Raw genomic sequence first — 18,354 nt, forward strand, 5'->3', positions numbered from 1 at the left:
GGTCGAGAATGCATAAGGACTGGACCACCATCAGCAATGCTTTACTCACAAGGACGAGATTCAGCCAGCAGAGTGATTTTGAAAAACCTACACATAGCTTGAACGGCAAATTAGGAATTCAATGTTACATAAATCATGCTACTATGTGTACACATTCAAACGTTTACACTTGGGGTTTAACACTGCTTATCAAAGTAGAGTTGTTCCTGCAAGCATTCTACTCAAATGTTACTGATTAGCAAACAGTATGGCCACTATACCACGATTGAGTAAACACGGCTACTATGTTTTAACAGTGACTGGGATCCCCAGAAGTCAATGACCAATAATACCCTGCAAAATTTTAACACAATATGCATACAATACCGTACTGGATATAATATGCCTTTTGAAGGGATTTAAAACATATATGTATTTTAATATAAAGCATACATGTCTCACCCATTTTAGCTAATCTATTTTGGACTGTGCGTGAGTGAGATGATTTAATGCCACCAGTGTGAAGAGCGTCGAATGGGGCTATAAAGCATGGACATGTACAGAACCTCTGCTTAACATTGCCCAGCCAACTATTCCTAATAAGTAGCAAGTTCAAACAAGTAAGACCAAATATTTATTCTTGACCAGGCACATCCCTTTCAAGTGTGTGAACATGCATACACTTGTCCCAATTCTATAAAAATGGACACACATATCTTATTAATTCATATAAACCTACTTGCATACAGCAGATTATCAGCCCTCCTCGTCAACAAGGAGAGCGAGGACTATCCTTGGCCGAGCTTGTGGTCTTCTCAATGACGAACTGGTCTTTGCTCTTTCTGTCCAAAGATGTACTGCTGTGTCAGTGGCTTGGCCACAGGAAAATTTCGAGGCTTGAGTATCCAGGCCTTAACTTGATCGATAATGGATTGCACCATACTAATGTCTGTTCTCAAAGAGTCAAGTTCACAATAAAGTAGGGGAATTCTAGATACTTGTATTGCACAGCTTCAAGATCCTTCCTCACTAAACAGACATTTTACTGTCACAGCGTGAAATTGGGAATAAAACAATACGCATGCAACGCAACAAGACTGTAATGAAAAACACGATATTCATCCCTGCATGGGCCCCAGGCTTACCTTGACCTGTATGCTGACTATTCACACTTCAAATTAAGGCACTGTGACAGCTCCCCTAACACATACTTAACAAAAGAACCTGAGGTGCTCCAACCAGGAAACAGGATTCAGACAATGCATGTATTTGAAGACAACTACTCATAGGGAAAAGGTGTGTTTTTGCAAGGAACATACTAAGCAGAGGCTTTGTTAAATGACGAGAAGGAAAGTGTTACTTACGCAGTAAGCATCAGTTTGTGGCATGTAGTGCTGTAGATTTACATGCTGTGCGTAATCCTACCATCTAGTGTTGGGCCCAGATGTGTGCAAGTTGTTTTTCTTCTAAGAAAGTCTTTCGAGTCACAAGGAACTGCAACTTATCTTTTCATTTGTAATGCACATGGTCATCGATTCCACTGTCAGATTGATTTCCAGCAGAATGGGTGAGGATGGAATGTGAAGCAAAGCATTGTATAGCAAGTCCATGCCAAGAAAGAGGAAAATAAAATATATAAATGTGATTGTAATAGCCACAGGAGTCAGGATGAACGAATGCACTACACGCCACAGAGGCTTACTAGGTAATTAACATTTTCCACTCGAGGCTTGTATGTCTTTAGATACACATGCTGTGCATAGACTGTAAGCAGTACTCCCATTGAGGCAGTGGCTAGCCTGTGGAAATTGCAGTGGTTTGAAAAATTGCACATAGAACTGCCTGGCCAACACAAAAATGTTTTGTAAAAGTATGTGGTGTAGCCATGTAGCTGCTTTACAAATATCAGCTACAGGAATGTTCCCATGTAAAGCCAACCATGCTCCTTTTTCAGATTGGAGTGGGCTCTTGGCGGGATAGTTAATGTTCTTTTGGCTTTAGTATAGCATGTTTGTATGCATTTAACAATCCACCTAGCAATGCCTAATTTAGAAAGGCCTTTGCCTTTATGGAGTTTGGAGAAAGCAACAAAAAGTTGTGTTTTCCTAAATGTTTTAGTTCCATTAACATAATACATGAGGGCTCATCTAATCTATGGAGAGCCCATTTCACAACTCAGTCAGGCTGAGGAGGAAAAAGAAATGGGAAGAACAATGGATTAATTGAGGTGGAACCCCAAGACCACCTTTGGGGAAAAAAAAGTTAGAGTTGGTGCGGAGTAGAACTCTCTCTGTATTTGTAAGAAAGGTTATTCTAAAGCTAGTGCCTGAAGCTCACCGACACGCCTAAGTGAAGTGATGGAGACCAGAAATGAAACCTTCCAAGAGAGAAGCTGGAGGGATTCAAATGGAAACTGAACCACAAGTTTGTAAATGAAGCAGAAGGCAGACAAATCTTGTATTTTGACTGCTAGAGGGTCAATATGTCCGGACCGACAATAGTAGATGAAGCTCTTCAACTTACCTACATAACAGGCATGAGATGCAGGCCTGTGCGCTTTTTTAAGAATGTCCATGGATTCAGGTGGAAGGTTAAGGTATCCAAACTCTTGGCCCTCAGGAGCCAGATCGCAAGACAGACCTGAGAGGGATCCAGGCGTCTGATTTCTGAGAAGGTACAGCCTGTTAGAGAGTTTCCCGTGTGGAACTACTAAGTTCTAGGAGGGTGGTGAACCATGGTTGGAATGCCCATGTGGGAGCTACCAGGATGAGGGTAAATGCCACAAATGGAAGAAGTGGGAGAGGAGGAAAAGCGTAAGCAAATAACCCAGACCAACTCCTCTATAGTGAATTGCCCCTGGACTGTGGGTCCGGGAACCTGGAGATGAAATATGGGCTTCTGGCGTTTTCTGTTGTGGTAAATAGGTCTAGGTCTGGTAGTCACCAGTGCCGGAAGTCCTTCAGAAGGACTTGAGGGTGGAGTTCCCACTCGTTGACTTGTTTCCACATCCTGCAGAGGTCAGCAAAGTCATTGTCTACTCTCAGTAAGTACTGACCTAAGAGATGGTCCTTGTGCCCGAGTGCCCACCGCCAGATGCTCTGGGCTAAGTGAGAGAGCTGAGGGGGGTCTGGTGCCCCTTTGCTTCTGAAGTTATTTGATGGCTGTCATGTCTGATTTGAGGAGGACAACCTTGCCAGTGAGGTAGGGATGGAAGGCTTTCAATGCAAGTTGAACAGCTAGTAGTTCCAAATAATTAATGTTGAGACCCTTGTTACTGGGTGTCCACTGGCCTTGAAAAGTCTGGTCATGTCCTGCGAGTGCACCCTCACCCACCCAGGAAGGGAAGCGTCCTTTGTGATGGTCCTCTGTGGAACTGGGTCGAGAAAAGGCAGCCCCATTAGCAGGTTCCACATTTTCAGAAAGCGATAAGTGTGACGTCCCACCAACACTAGACGATCCCACTGACCCGCCGCTTGAGACCACTGGTGCACCAAGCATTCCTGCAAGGGACGCTTATGGACCAGGGCAATTGAAGAGGCCATTATGCCAGGGAGACGCATGCCTGTCCTGACTTGTTGGCGAGTATCCAGGTGGTATTTGGGAAGGCCATGCCCACCTCAAAGTTGAGGACTGCCCCCAAGATAAGGTTGAATCTGGTGGGGTTGGAAGTGTGAGTCTGAGGCGTGGATAGTAAAGGCTAGTTTGTGAATAAAGTTGACAGAGGCCTGAGTGTTTGTGGCATTTCTGATGAGTGGCACTCTTGACAAGCCATTTGTCCATACAGGGGAAAACGTGGATGCTTTGTCTTCAGGGGAGAGCAGCCACCAAAGCGAGGCACTTGCTAAAAACCCAGGGCACAGTAGTACGAAGGGGAGCACTTTGAACTGATAATGATGCCCGCTGACTACAAATATGAGTTACCGGCGATGTACCGGATGGATTGGAATGTGGAAACAGGCATCCTTGAAGTACAGTGAAGCCATGAAGCTGCCTTGTTGTAGCAGCGGGATGACATCCTGAAAAGTGACCACGTGAAGGTGCTCTGAGAGAAATTATTTGTTTAAGGGCCTGAGGTCCAAAATTGGTCGGAGCGACTGTCCATTTAAGATCAGTAAGTATAATGAATAAACTCCTGTGTCCAATTGATGGTAAGAGATGGGGTCTATGGCTCTTTTTTGGAATAGCACTTGTACTTCTTCCATGAGAAGCTGTTGGTGGTGTGGGGAGAGTTTGTGAGGTGGAATAGTGGGAGTTGTGGAGGTGAGCTCCCGACAATAACCATGTTGGATAATGTCAAGTACCCACTGGTTTGGGGGGACGGTCCACCATGTGGTAAAGAACCCCTGTAGATGACCCTCAACTGGTGTTGTGGTCGGTGGGAAGGAGAGCTAACTCAGGGTTTAGCAGTTGTGGCAGCTCCTTTGGGGGAGCCGCCTTTACCTCTTCCTTTGGAGTAGTTACCTATGTAGGAGCCTCAAAAATAGTCTCTGGGAGAGCCGTGTTGAGCGTGTGGATGTTGGTATGAGGTGGATGTTTCCAGGGAGTTGATCCTGGAACCTCCACAAGAGGATGTATGGCAAATGCTCCTGTGAGAGGTAGGTGTTTGAAGGGTACTCATTGGTTTGGCTATCTGTGTCCTTTATTTTCACTAATTTGTCAACCTGTGGTCCAAAGAGATGTTGCCCCTTAAAGGGCAGATTGAGAACATTTCGCTGGACCTCTGGTTTGAAACTGGAGATACAGAGCCATGCATGCCTGAGCAACAGGACACTAGAATTACACACACCATAACCATCCCCCAGCATCAGTGTCAACAGCATCTAAGGCTTTCCTTGTGCTAATCTGGGAGCTATTGAAGGAGTTCCTCCATTTCATCCCAAAGGGCACAGTCATACCTGGCAAGCAGCCCAATGGAATTGGCACTCTGCCAATGGTTGCCAGATTCCACAGCTACCCTCTAACCTGCAGCATCTACATGCATACTTTATCTGGTGGAGGGGCATCACCAATGGTTTGAGAGTTTGCCCATTTACAAGCTAGGAAGTCAAGTGGTAGATGGCCCCGGATATAGAGAGGGTCATTCGGGGAAGCAATATATATTTTTTGGTCCACCTATGGTGTTATGACTCGGGCACATACTGGGTCATGAAAAACGTCTGGGGTGTGACTGAGCATGCCTTTAAGCATGGGGCGATATTGAGCAGAGCGGTGACTGGAGGAGAGGGTCTCAAAATGGAAATCCTCCTCTAAAGGCTCAGTACAGAGATCCACTTTGCAGAAGGAGGCAGCTCTAACAATTAGGATGTGGTAAGAGGTGGCACTATCGGGAGGGACAGTCAGGCAGGGTACCCGTCAGGATCTATGGCCACTGGTGGTTCAGTGTCCTAAGTACCCCAGGGACCCACTTGCAGTGCAATATCAAGGTGACCCTGGAGGTATATATGGCAGAGAGTTGCCTGGAGAAATGGGTGAGGAGTGTAAAAGTTGTGAGGTTGGCAGGGGTAGTGTAGGAGTAGTAAGAGACAAAGGGCTTGTAGCCTTGCCCGCTTTATTTCACAGCTTTGCTAGAGGTGGCATGGCCAAGGCTTCTTTGAAGGACAGCTGCCATTTGGCCGGTTCAACAGCAGATCCTGGAGGGCGGATGAGTATTAAGCCCAAGTGTGAATGTATCATAAAATTTTGCTAGCTGGCTTTGATCCCTTCTTGCAGATTGTGAGGATCTGTTTCGACAATCTCCAATTTGTGACTGGCCTGGTCTGTCTGTGCCAAAGGTCTTGGCTTAAACATCGAAGATGTCTGCTCTGATGGTTAGCTCGGGGCCCCGAGGCAAGCACGATCAGTGCTGAAGTAGTCAGTCTCTCTTGGTGGTTTGTTTGGTGCCAAGATGGGGCTGGGCATTCTGTCTGAAGATGCTGGTCATGCTGACCATGGGGCGAAGGAAGTGATGGACTGGCAGTCTGCCTCTGGTGCTCCAGAGGAGCTGGACGACCCTTTGTTAAAGGTTGTACAGTGTGGCAATCGCTGTTGAAATGGGGAGAGTGTACTGTACTCAGGCTGGCTGTGCTGGTGGAAGACCTTCGATTTCCAGCTCGGAGCGGGAGCAGTTGTCAGGGAAGATGGTCCCTTAGTCTGTGGCCAACACTTGGGGATGATGTTACCTGTTGGTGTCCTTAAGACTGAAAAGATCCGGGTTGTCGTCTCTGCTTCTCCGAGACATCTGGAGACATCAAGCCAGATGGGCGCATAATGTTTTCTTTAAATGGAAGGAGCGGCAAGCATTGTAAGCAGCCTCTGTGCTTGAGGGAAATACACAAGTTGCAGACTGGATTGAGATTGGTCCAAAGATATTTTGCGAGAATGAGAGGACAGTAGAGAAAAGGCGTCCGGTCCGACAGCCTGAATACTTGGTGAGAGGTATGTGCCTGATGGAAGAAGACCCCAAAGGGCAAAGGCCCACGTGAACCCAAAGTAAATATAAGCCACCTGGTCGATTCAGGAGTTGTCAAAACCAATAGAAGGAAAATAGAAACACGATTGATAACAATATCAACGGAGGGAAGGAGCTATGTAAACCAAAACAGTTCACCACAATGGTGTCGAACCAGAGCACTGGTCCTGTACCGACGGGGGAAAGAAAATCTAAGGAGTAGATGAACATGCTCATTACCAGCAAGAGGAGGAGTCACAATACCTCGTGACTTAAGACTTTCTTCGAAGAAAAACAACTTGCACACATCCGGGCCCAACATTAGATGGCAGGATTATGCACAGCATGTGTATCTACAGGTATACATGCCTCGAACAGGTTACTTGGCATTAAGGGCTGATCTAAACTGCCAGCGATAAAAGGCTTCCTGCATTATGTAAATAAAAGGGCCTTTCATGCCCCGATGCAACTACATTAGCAAAGTATTCATAGACCAAAGAAATCAAAGTATCCCTAACATGATCTAAATAATGAAAATATTTCTCACAAATGTATATGTAATGACCGTAGTAATCAGTTTATTACACAGATTAATCGTTTCTGAACGTACAAGCTCCAAGGGAGCCAATGGGTTTTTAAATATACACAAATTTTCTGTCATATGCTTTTTTACCCTTACATCCAAATAGACCTAAGCAGTTAAAAAAACATAGGAAACATAAGAGCTATTAGGTATGTATTAACTGAGACCACATACAAACCCAAAATGTATGGGGAAGAGAAGAGTTGAAACTAATCAACATCACTTGATGTACCAATAGCTCCAATCCATACAAATTTTGACCATTTAACAGACCTTAAAACACAGGATGTAGGTAAAGGTTTCTTCTTGGTCTTAACATTCACCTTACTGGTAGGTCCGCAAGAATAAAATTAATACAGAAACAGCTGGAAGTTCTTCACTGGTTTTTCATAAAGGTTATGAGTTTAAAAGAATTCCATTAAAAAAAAAATCCTCCCGCCAGTCCATGGATGTGTCTCCAGGAGCACATGAAACCCTAAGGTTTTATTTGTATCCCACTTTAAATTGTCAAGGAATGCTTTTATTCTCACAACTATATTATGACAGAAGAACTGGCTTTTCACACAAGTCTTTTGCAAGGATTCAATGGAGATACTGACGGAAACAGTATTTCATTGTGTTTTCCCACGTATGTACAACACGCAGCACTGCTGTATCGGGTAAACATGTGCACAGGGGAGGATGAGGCGTGGGCTCATAGAAAGCAGTCAAATGGAAATCAAAAGGATTTTCTCTTTCAGAGTTCCCCCAACTTTATTTGTAGAGGTTATCCAATATATTTTTATTACATCGCATATTTCTGAGTCCATTCCCGAGCTATTCTGTTATACCTGTAAAAAAACACAAAGATAGAATAAAACAAATTTGCTTAACATGCCACCAAATACAGTCTAATTTTAAGTTTTAATAACTGTCATCCCAACTTATCACACTTAAAGCTGCTGCAGATAAAAAGAGCAGGTTACTGCAGTGACATTTGTATTCCTAGTCCACGAGTCCCTGCTAAATTGGGATATCTAGCCTGCTAGAACCTGAAACCCCCTTCCGTAACAGTGTAAACAATCCCAAAAATAAAGCACACGAGCGATCCCACACCACTTTTAAACCTGCTCAGCTTTTCTCCTTGCCTGTCTTTTCCTCTCCATCTACTAGGATGCTATTCAGAAGCAGGCCTATGAATGAAAAACAAGTGTTTCGCTTGAAGAAAGAGTGCTGATCAATTTAAAATGTACAAGTAACTTTTTGCGCAATATTACTGGGACGATGCGAGCAGGTGAGCCTCTTAAGTGTTCAAATATAGATCCTTTAGCACAATTCTGCATGTAAGCTAAACCTGGTGTCCACCATATACCACAATGGAGAATCCCAAATAGTTACTTTGCGGGTCACCCTGAAGAAGCATACATTTGGCAAGTGACTGATGCAGCACTGGCCCCAAAATCAGGAGTGCACATTTTATTTACAAATGAGGGAGTCAGCAACAGGCCAACACAAGGCCTACAATTTTAAATCCTGGAGTTAGGGCCTTATTTAGTGACAAAGAGCACGTCAAAACATAGGTTTATCTTGGTACATGAAAATTAAAAATAGCGGTCTTGCCAGACATTACAAGACACTCACTGTCCTTCTCACAATGGATTGGCAAAAAATACAGGAGAAAACAAAAAAAAAAAAAAAACAGCTTTGGGAACAATCCAAGATTACTTAAGGGATTTATCTTTATAGAACACCATTAATGCTATGTCGCAAACAGCAGCTGAAACTTAATCACTAGTTAAGTTTAACTAGCCCCTCGCGGCGGGATGCCTGGCTTTCACCTTGTGGATACCCGGCCGGGATATCTCACAGGGGAATACCAGGACGGGTTCCCTAAGCAAGCGCCTTGGGACCCCTGGGTTAAAGTGCGCTATATAAATCGAAACACATTTACATTTAGTGAGAAGATATGAAGCCCACCAAGAATGCCCTCTTGCTTGCTCCAAGTTTGCATCTTTGGATGCCAAGGAGATCATGAGTAAACAGAATGTGTAGCTGAAAGTCTTGACAACGTCATCCACCATTCAAAGAATCATGTGAAACGTGATTTAATCGCCTCCTGCTAGTCTGCTGCTTTATGGACAATTCCAAGGCTAATCAACATAGCAACACATACTTTAGAGAGTCCGAAATGGATATGAGTAGTTAAGATGGCTCCCTTGCAGTATGGAGCAAAATGTCAGAGCAATGGAATGAAGAATCAACCCCCTAATTGGCACGTGTAAAAGATATGAAAAACTTAACATTTTGGACGCATAAAAGAAAATGGGATGTCAAACTCGGCCCACAAAGGAAACAGTATGTTAGTGGGGCACAGCCTTTGTTGACTGTTGTGTGGATCCATTTTAGCAGAGGTCGTAATCTAGATTAACCAGCGGCACAAACAATACGTTAGGCGAATAGCTAAGGATTGTAGGATTTTAAAGCTCATGTACTACTGGAACGATAAACAAACGACTATAAGCCAGTAGTCAAAACATGCCTCGAAGCCATGTTAGTGGCATGTGTGTCTGCCCTTAGCATGACCTATTAGCGTTGCTGGCTGTCTAGGGTGATTTCCACATGGTTTGAATTTGTCCATTAGAGAAAGGGTTCTCACTCATTTGAATGGTGGCATTGTGCTGTGGCCCGACACTAAGTTGAGCGGTAATGTGTTATTCAAAGTGCTGTGGGTGCATGATTTTTGTGTTGCCAGAATGGCTTCACTAACCACTTCGGTTAAAAGCATGCCCATTATTCAATGGACTAAGATGTTCTGAACATGGTGTTGCTGGCCATGAGGAAATTGCATAGATTTTTTTATGAGGATGTCAGGCTAGCTTGTGTGCAGAGGCCTAGACCCGACCTTGACTTTAAGCTGTCAATGACGTTTCCTGTGGCCTGGAGGGCTGCTCCAAGAGTGCTATAATTTGAGACCGATGTCTACTTCCTCGGTTAAAGTCTTCAATACATAGAGTGGTGGTGGTGGCAGCATACTGTGTTTTTTAAGACCGTTTAGCTCGGTCACTGAAGTGGAGGCCTCCTGGCCCACTTGTGTAAAGATACACTTCTACGGACCTGCCTAGCTCTCTGCATAAGCATCAACGAGTGCATGTTAGTGTGTGCAACCTGTGTGCTACATGCATGGTGTGAGTGAGCCAGAGTAATGATAGCCAGCGAGATCTATTTTGAACACCCTTGTCCTGGCAATGCACAAGATGGTGTAGGGGTGCTGTGCTCCCAGAAAGTGGAAGTGTATTACCCACATCCCTGCAGCTGGAAGGAGGAGACATTGTGTTTCCCAAAATAATGGTAATTAGTCTTTCGAAACACCGTTTGTGAGGAGCCTTAAGGTGGGAACTGACTTTTGCTTCTTTCCGGATTACTCATTTAGTTGGGATGTCAACCAGGTGATGAAACTTCACATATCTTCGTGCCTCGGTTGTGTGAATTCCAGGAAGGAGAACGCCTAGTAGGGAGTAGAATCACCCTACACAACGGCTGTGTCAAAGAACACCCACACATGCTGTCCAGTCAGTTTGTGCAGGGCCTACAACTGCAGACTGCAAGGGAATCCCTGGGGCTGCATCTACCTACATTACATTTGGGACCGCATCAACTCAGGACAGCTGATCTTCAGGCCACTGACTGCACATGCTGCTACATTTAGATTGCTGAAACCATATAGTGTAGGTCTAGCAGGTCACACCGCTGCTGAGTGCGTGGGCACTCTGCCAGAGTAACGGTCAGCTCTGAAGTGCCACAGTGGACTTGCCTATCCAATGAAGGTGTAAGATTAAAGCAGTGCTTAATTCGTGAAACAATAAGTGCCAGGGCCGCTGTCAGAATCACTGCTTACACCACTTATTGCACCCCTCCCCCCCCTCCCCCCCCACTACCTCCACCAATGGCATTACCATCACAACCAATCACACTCCCACAAGTGTGACAATTCAGACTTTAAATATACATTAACAATGACTGATACAAGCCACCCAAGATATTCTTATAGCTTTGGGTGGCAGGTATTCGTGATTTCAATGCATATTTAATTACACTATAACATATGCTCCTACAGAGAGGAGGTAGCCAGAATCAGCAACGGAGAATCTCTTCTTCTGAGGAGGAAGGACGAGGAGGAAGGAGGAGGGGGCGCTAAGAAAAGGAATGACAGTTTGTCAACTTCTCTCACACAGCACTGTATCTGCCTAGAACGTCCGTCTTAACATTTCTCTTCCACTAACGATGAGGCGTTACCCTGAGAATGCCACTTCTGAGGAACAGTGCCAAACTTAGATTAATAGGCCACAACATGGAAGACGCGGGGTGGCGAGTGGAGCGGAATGGAGTAGGAGTAGGGTGGGGCGGAATGAGGAGGGCGGAATCGAGTGGGGCAGAATGGAGTAGAGAGGGGAGTGGGGCGAAATGGGGGTGCAATGAAGTAGAGAGGGGAGTGGGGCGAAATGGGGGTGCAATGAAGTAGAGTGGGGGGAGTGGGGCGAAATGGGGGTGCAATGAAGTAGAGGGGGGGAGTGGGGCGAAATGGGGGTGCAATGAAGTAGAGGGGGGAGTGGGGCGGAATGGAGTGGGGGGAATGGAATAGTGGGGCGGAATGGAATAGTGGGGCAGAATGGAGTGGGGGGAATGGAAGAGTGGGGGGGAATGGAAGAGTGGGGGGGAATGGAAGAGTGGGGGGGGAATGGAAGAGTGGGGGGGGAATGGAAGAGTGGGGGGGGAATGGAAGAGTGGGGGGGGAATGGAAGAGTGGGGGGGGAATGGAAGAGTGGGGGGGGAATGGAAGAGTGGGGGGAATGGAATAGTGGGGGGAATGGAATAGTGGGGGGAATGGAATAGTGGGGGGAATGGAATAGTGGGGGGAATGGAATAGTGGGGGGAATGGAATAGTGGGGGGAATGGAATAGTGGGGGGAATGGAATAGTGGGGGGAATGGAATAGTGGGGGGAATGGAATAGTGGGGGGAATGGAGTAGGGGGGAATGGAGTAGGGGGGAATGGAGTGGGGGGAACGGAGTAGGGGGAACGGAGTAGGGGGAACAGAGTAGGGGGAACAGAGTAGGGGGAACGGAGTAGGGGGAACGTGGGGGAATGGAATAGTGGGGGGAATGGAATAGTGGGGGGAATGGAGTAGGGGGAACGGAGTAGGGGGAACAGAGTAGGGGGAACGGAGTAGGGGGAACGGAGTAGGGGGAACAGAGTAGGGGGAACGGAGTAGGGGGAACAGAGTAGGGGGAACGGAGTAGGGGGAACAGAGTAGGGGGAACGGAGTAGGGGGAACGGAGTAGGGGGAACGGAGTAGGGGGAACGGAGTAGGGGGAACGGAGTAGGGGGAACGGAGTAGGGGGAACGGAGTAGGGGGAACGGAGTAGGGGGAACGGAGTAGGGGGAACGGAGTAGGGGGAACGGAGTAGGGGGAACGGAGTAGGGGGAACGGAGTAGGGGGAACGGAGTAGGGGGGAACGGAGTAGGGGGAACGGAGTAGGGGGAACGGAGTAGGGGGAACGGAGTAGGGGGAACGGAGTAGGGGGAACGGAGTGGGGGGAATGGAATAGTGGGGGGAATGGAATAGTGGGGGGAATGGAATAGTGGGGGGAATGGAATAGTGGGGGGAATGGAATAGTGGGGGGAATGGAATAGTGGGGGGAATGGAATAGTGGGGGGAATGGAATAGTGGGGGGAATGGAATAGTGGGGGGAATGGAATAGTGGGGGGAATGGAATAGTGGGGGAATGGAATAGTGGGGGAATGGAATAGTGGGGGAATGGAATAGTGGGGGAATGGAATAGTGGGGGGAATGGAGTGAGGGGGAATGGAGTGAGGGGGAATGGAGTGAGGGGGAATGGAGTGAGGGGGAATGGAGTGAGGGGGAATGGAGTGAGGGGGAATGGAGTGAGGGGGAATGGAGTGAGGGGGAATGGAGTGAGGGGGAATGGAGTGAGGGAGTAGGGGGAATGGAGTGGAATGAAACGTGGGGGGCAGACTGTTTTTGACTGGAGTGTGTCAGATTTTGTTTGACTGGAGTGGGGCGTATTGGAATGGAGGAGATTGGAGTGTGGTGGGTTGGAAGGATTGGAGTGGACTGGTCTGGGGTGGATTGAATTGAGTGGGGCGGATTGGAGTGTAACTGCACTATTATGTGCTCAAGCATAATTTTCGAAATTACACATAAGAATTAAACAAGGTGGCTTTGCAAAAAAATAATCCTCTTATGAAAACAGCGCCCAGGAGCAAACACAAAAGAAAACATGAGTGCAAAGTGAGAAAAGAAGACTTGGCAAAATAAAAATTAGTGAACTACAGAAAATAACTAATTCTGTTTACCCTACTGGGCACGTTTTTGCCAGTCACACTTCTGCTCTTTGCAGGGCACTAAATGTTAAACAGAACAAAATAGTACCTCAATCACATCAGGAGAAGAGGAACGGCACTGATTAATTTGAATCAATCAGTGATTGGTCTCTTCTCCACAGAGAGGAACGGAAATGTTAGGCCTGCCCTGACGAATTACGAGGCTGTAATTTGGGAGAGAGATTAAGGCTCATCCCTTTAAAGAACTCTACATTACAATGCATTAACCATTCACAGCCTCACTCGCTCGTTGTCTAGATGCTGGTCTTTGACCCTGTACTATGGCTAGGCTTGCAGCATAGAAATACCATATGAACACGTTCATTACCTTCAGTGGGGCTCTTTGTGGCTGATACTCTAGCTGCAGACTCCTTACCTTTAGAATACCCCAGGCGTCAGACTGGATTCTGAAATATCAGGGTAGTGCCTGCGTGCTGATCGGTGGCAGTGTAGCTTTATGTCCATTCCATTACACCTTAGAAGTGATGACTGGAGCTGCACAAGCACCATAAAAGAGCACTGACATGAGATTCTTTTTTGACACGTCCATGTCCTCCGATGTAGAGTCCAAAAACGAATGATCTGTTCCAATGTGCAGACCCTGAATTTGGGACCTTTTTGGATCCAAAAAAATCCAATTTTACAGAATAGGAGGGAGAGAGCCGAGATGGAGTATCCACCAGAACGCGTTAACAAACGTTATTTGGTATTCTGATGGAGATTTCCAACTGCAGATTCTTCACCTTTAGAGAAGAATACCAAGCAGTACCTTCCAACAAGGTGGGTCTGTGGAATGTCTCAGACCAAGAAGTCCTGCAGGATCTAATGGCCAAATTGCCATTCCCATAGGTTCTGGCTGTCTTTGAGTATGGGGGTATTGACGCCTATGTTGCAGCCTGAAAAATATCTGGGACAAACACTCTACGTGTCAATGCAGAGGTAGCCATGGCCCATTCTGCCAGTGCCCTCAGTCCACCTGGAGGCTGCTTCTTAGCTGGTGCACATCAGATCTTAATGCAGAGGATTATTCACCAGGCCAAAAGTATTTTCTGTATTGCTTGGACTGATTTCACCGCAGGAAACCTCATGGAGAGCTCACTGTTACCCGATAGTCTTTGGTAACAATTCAGCACCTTTTTGGGGTCCAAGCAATTGACTAACTTTTCAGGAGTGACTTCATAGTGTCGACTTCTTCTTTGAAAGAGCAAATTTGAAGCAATGGACTGTCCAACATGAAGAAAAGTTTCTTACCTATGAAAAACGCTCCTTCTGGTAGATTCTCTACGTACGTACAGATTCCTCACATTTTAAAAATCCAAGGTACCAACCTGGATCTGGACACTCTTCAACAGCGCTCTCATTCCGGAAGGTGCCCTATTTCCACTTCGGCATTGTACGTGGCATCCCCGAGACGTCACTCGAGCCACAAACCACCCCCGTCAGCATGCTGACATCAGCTTCCATCTATTTTTTTTTAAGTGCCTTTAACTCAGACGGAGGCAACAAACAAGGTCGAACTGGCGCAGTCTCTGCATTAAAGAACAAGTGGGGCCTCCTCTTCAGGTGTCAATGGAGTTGGCATTGGCATCGAAGTACCAGGAACCGGCGTGGGCAGTGACACCAGAGGCTGTCGAGACTAGATCCAGACATGGCCATGTAAGGGGCTCAGAGGCACTAGAGAGCTGGTGCTGAAGGCGAATCATCCCCCCCCCTTTCCCCCTGCACTCATCCAGGCGGAGAACTTCCTGGCTCGCTGGGTCCACAAAAATGCCAGAGAGAGTCAGCAAGGAACCAATGAGTTGAGCATGGCCTTGAGGAACTCTTCAATCTGTTTAGGAGGAGCGCAAAGCCCTGGAAAATCTAGCTGTACCTGAACACGTTTTGGTATCCGCTCCAAAGCTTAACAGGTGCAAGATCAAGATGCATTGAACTGCCCCAGCCTTCTTAGAGGAGTAGGAGCAGTGAGAAGGAACGGAGACAGTTCGATTACTTGTGTTTCGCAAAGACTGAGACGAAGAATTACATCTGGAACAACTCCTGCTTCTGGATCTGGAAAGCAAGGTGACTTCTGGATCTCGAATGGGACAATACTGTCGACTTTTAACAGTCTTGTTGCAGAGTCTATCAATGCTTGGTAATGGAGTGTTTAGCATCGCGGTTTCATAAGGCCTTTGAGTTCCGTGACTAGGATGCCTTAAAGATTGGTGGATTGACGCCAGGCAAACATTATAAGAATCGGTCACATACATTTGTTTGTGACCGTTCTTACAGGGCTTACAACCTATTGTTGTGACCGTTCTTAAAGGGCTTACAACCTATTGTTATGGGAGGGGACTGGTCCCTTGAACATTATAAAAACAAGTTTTTTGATTGAGGTAAGGGTCTCAAACAGATGAGTGGTAGCCCCGGATCATTGTCTGGTACAGCAGAAAGAGAGGAACCGACATCCAAGTGCGTGAGTTGCACCTACATACACTTCGCACATTTCTGTAACAGAATGGCGCCACCTACCCACGAGCAGAGGTATTGCTGAAAAGTTAGACATTAAAGAGGTGACAATCGCATTCCTAGTTAGCTCACTGTAATTCTTGTGAATAATTTGAAGGGTGCCAGTGGGTATTGCTGTCTGACCAAGAGGCCTAAAAATCCAAAATGATGTTTTCCTGCAAAGGACAAAATGTCCCCTCTGGCACTCAAAGTTTTAATTAATTGAACTTTCATCAATGAAGGTAAACATCTATTCTTCAAAAACATATGTATTGAAACAGACAATTAGCTCATGCAGTCTGTTTTATTGTTGTCATTGGTATGAGCTTCATCAATGGCGTAGTGTTAGGCTATCACACTACATAGCCATCATAGTCTTCAATTATCCATGAATATAAAACACCCAATGCATTTCGGGACTTGCCCCTTCATCAGAGGGATAGTTCCTAAACTTAACATTTCAAATTAATCAAATGATACAAGATACTACGAGACAAGCACATTTCATCTGGGTGACAGACATGGAAACTTCATATGGAATGTGAATACAGGAAAATGTGCTCTTAAAGATCCTGAAGAAAGTGGATGAAAATAAATAAAAGTTGTTTTTGTGTCGAGGTCCTGCCACTCCAGGTCCTGTGTCCCCAAGGATGCAGAGCCAAGGATCGCCCGCTGATAGTCCTCGCCCTCCTCCTCATAGTAGAAGGCTTCTTCCTCTGGGAGGTCCTGGGTCTCTGGACTTTTTTGGTGGCTCTTCGGCGTCAACGTCCTCCTCCTCTTCTACTTCAACGATCACCGTCTTTGGCGTCGACGGAATCGCGAACCTCTTCATCTTTTCATCGAACTCCTTTCTTTGCAGAATGTTATCCATTTCGGCCTTGAGCCGTCTTTTCTTTCTCTCCAGTTCGGCGTCGAACGGTTCGGATGATCTTAGACTTATACGTCGACGTCGAAATGTGCTTCGGGTCCTTAGTCGACGCCCAAGCGACCCTCGGGTCCTTCTCTTTCAAAGTCGAACGTTCCTCTTCTGGGACGTGCTTAGACGACCTTGGCTTTTCGCCGGTCTTCGCCGCCTGAGAGTCCTTTTCGAAGGATCTGCTGGGCTGTTTGTCCTTGGATGCAGCTGCAGCCGTCGAGATTTTCGGCGCCAGTGCTCCCTTCGAGGACTTAGACTCTGTTATCCGAGAGTCTGACTCAGACTTTCGAGGTTCTGTCGGGGGCTTAGGGGTCATCGACTCTCCTACCTCTTTAGAAGTATTCTTATTGGTCTCCACGACCATGTAGTAGTCGACTTCTCCGGCAACGCTGTCCTCCTCGCCGCTCGAGAGCCCCAGGTCTCGAAGGGATGGTGGTTGTCCCTTGCCTTGCATGTTGTAGTTGGCACTTCTCTGTCGCTCTCTAACCCGGAGAGTCTTCGGTGTGAAGGCAGAGCAGGCGTTGCAGTCCTTGCTCTCGCGGCCGACCGGTAGGCAGAGGTTACAAACCGGGTGCTGGTCCTTCTGCGCGAATTTGTGGTGGCAGTTACGGCAGAATTTAAAAGGCGTCTTGTCCATTTCTTGCGTTCAGGGTGCCCCATGTGTGAGCATTCTCCGTTGGACGTCGAAGTTCTCGAAGTTTTCCTTCTCCTTAGTCGTCCCGGCTCGATGGGTGTTGTTCCTAGTCGTCTTCTCAGTCTTTTCCGTGCAAATTCGACTTTTCTGCGTCTTCTTTCCTCCAAAACTCTGGAGCACCTCGGGAACGATCCAGACCCAACGGCGAAAAAAAAACTTGAAGATGGAGCCCAAAGGTAGGAGCTTCCGCAGGAAGCGTGCCGACGTCACAGGAAGTACACCAAAAGGTAGGACGTCGACGCCCAACTGGGCTACGGAAAAATAATGCACAGCACAGTGAATCCAGAAAGATTCACGCTGCAAAACCAAGGATCGCTCCACTCTAGGAAGAGACCTTGTGCCACATCCGGATGGCGACTCCATTCATAATCCGCTAGGCATAGACAGTTCTATTTGTCCAATATGGCATTCAGAGAGTGTTGAACTAGGGATATCCCTGGTGTTCGAGCCATGCCCAAAGATGCAAAGTCTCTTGACAGAGGGTCCACGACCCCACTCTGCCCGGTGTTTTGCAATACCACTTGGCGGTGGGTGTTGTCCGTTAACACCTGTACAGGCCTTCACTTCACTGAATGACGAAAGCCTTTCAATGCCAACTGGAATGCTCAAAGCTCCAACAGACTGATGTGGAGCCCGGATTCCGTAGGAGACCAGAGTCCCCCGATCTCCACCTCTTTGATGTCTACGCCAGCCCAGGAGTGACGCATCTCTCACTACTCTGCTCTGCTTGGGGGAAGGGAGAGGGGTCTGCCACTGACCCAATCTCAGTTGGTCAGCCACCACTGCAGACCTTTCAGTTCGCTCTAAGATCTGGACCATGTTGGAGCAATTCCCCTGATGCTGCCCCAATTGGGACTTCAGGTCCCACCGAAGAGCGCACATATTTAT

The 18,354-nt window shown here is 46.8% G+C and overlaps 1 protein-coding gene across 1 annotated transcript in view; it reads right to left on the reverse strand.

Moving 5' to 3' along the window:
• Nucleotides 1-6,958: 6,958 nt before the first annotated feature.
• UBE2D2 (ubiquitin conjugating enzyme E2 D2) overlaps nt 6,959-18,354 on the reverse strand; it is a 274,893-nt gene continuing 263,497 nt past the window's right edge. The window contains exon 7 of the mRNA XM_086931459.1: nt 6,959-7,819. Within this exon, the coding sequence (XP_086787585.1) occupies nt 7,774-7,819 (46 nt within the window). The 3' untranslated portion in view covers nt 6,959-7,773. The remainder of the gene's footprint in view (nt 7,820-18,354) is intronic.

This window comes from Lissotriton vulgaris, chromosome 7 (assembly GCF_964263255.1).
Source record: "Lissotriton vulgaris chromosome 7, aLisVul1.2, whole genome shotgun sequence".
Classification (NCBI taxonomy): domain Eukaryota; kingdom Metazoa; phylum Chordata; class Amphibia; order Caudata; family Salamandridae; genus Lissotriton; species Lissotriton vulgaris.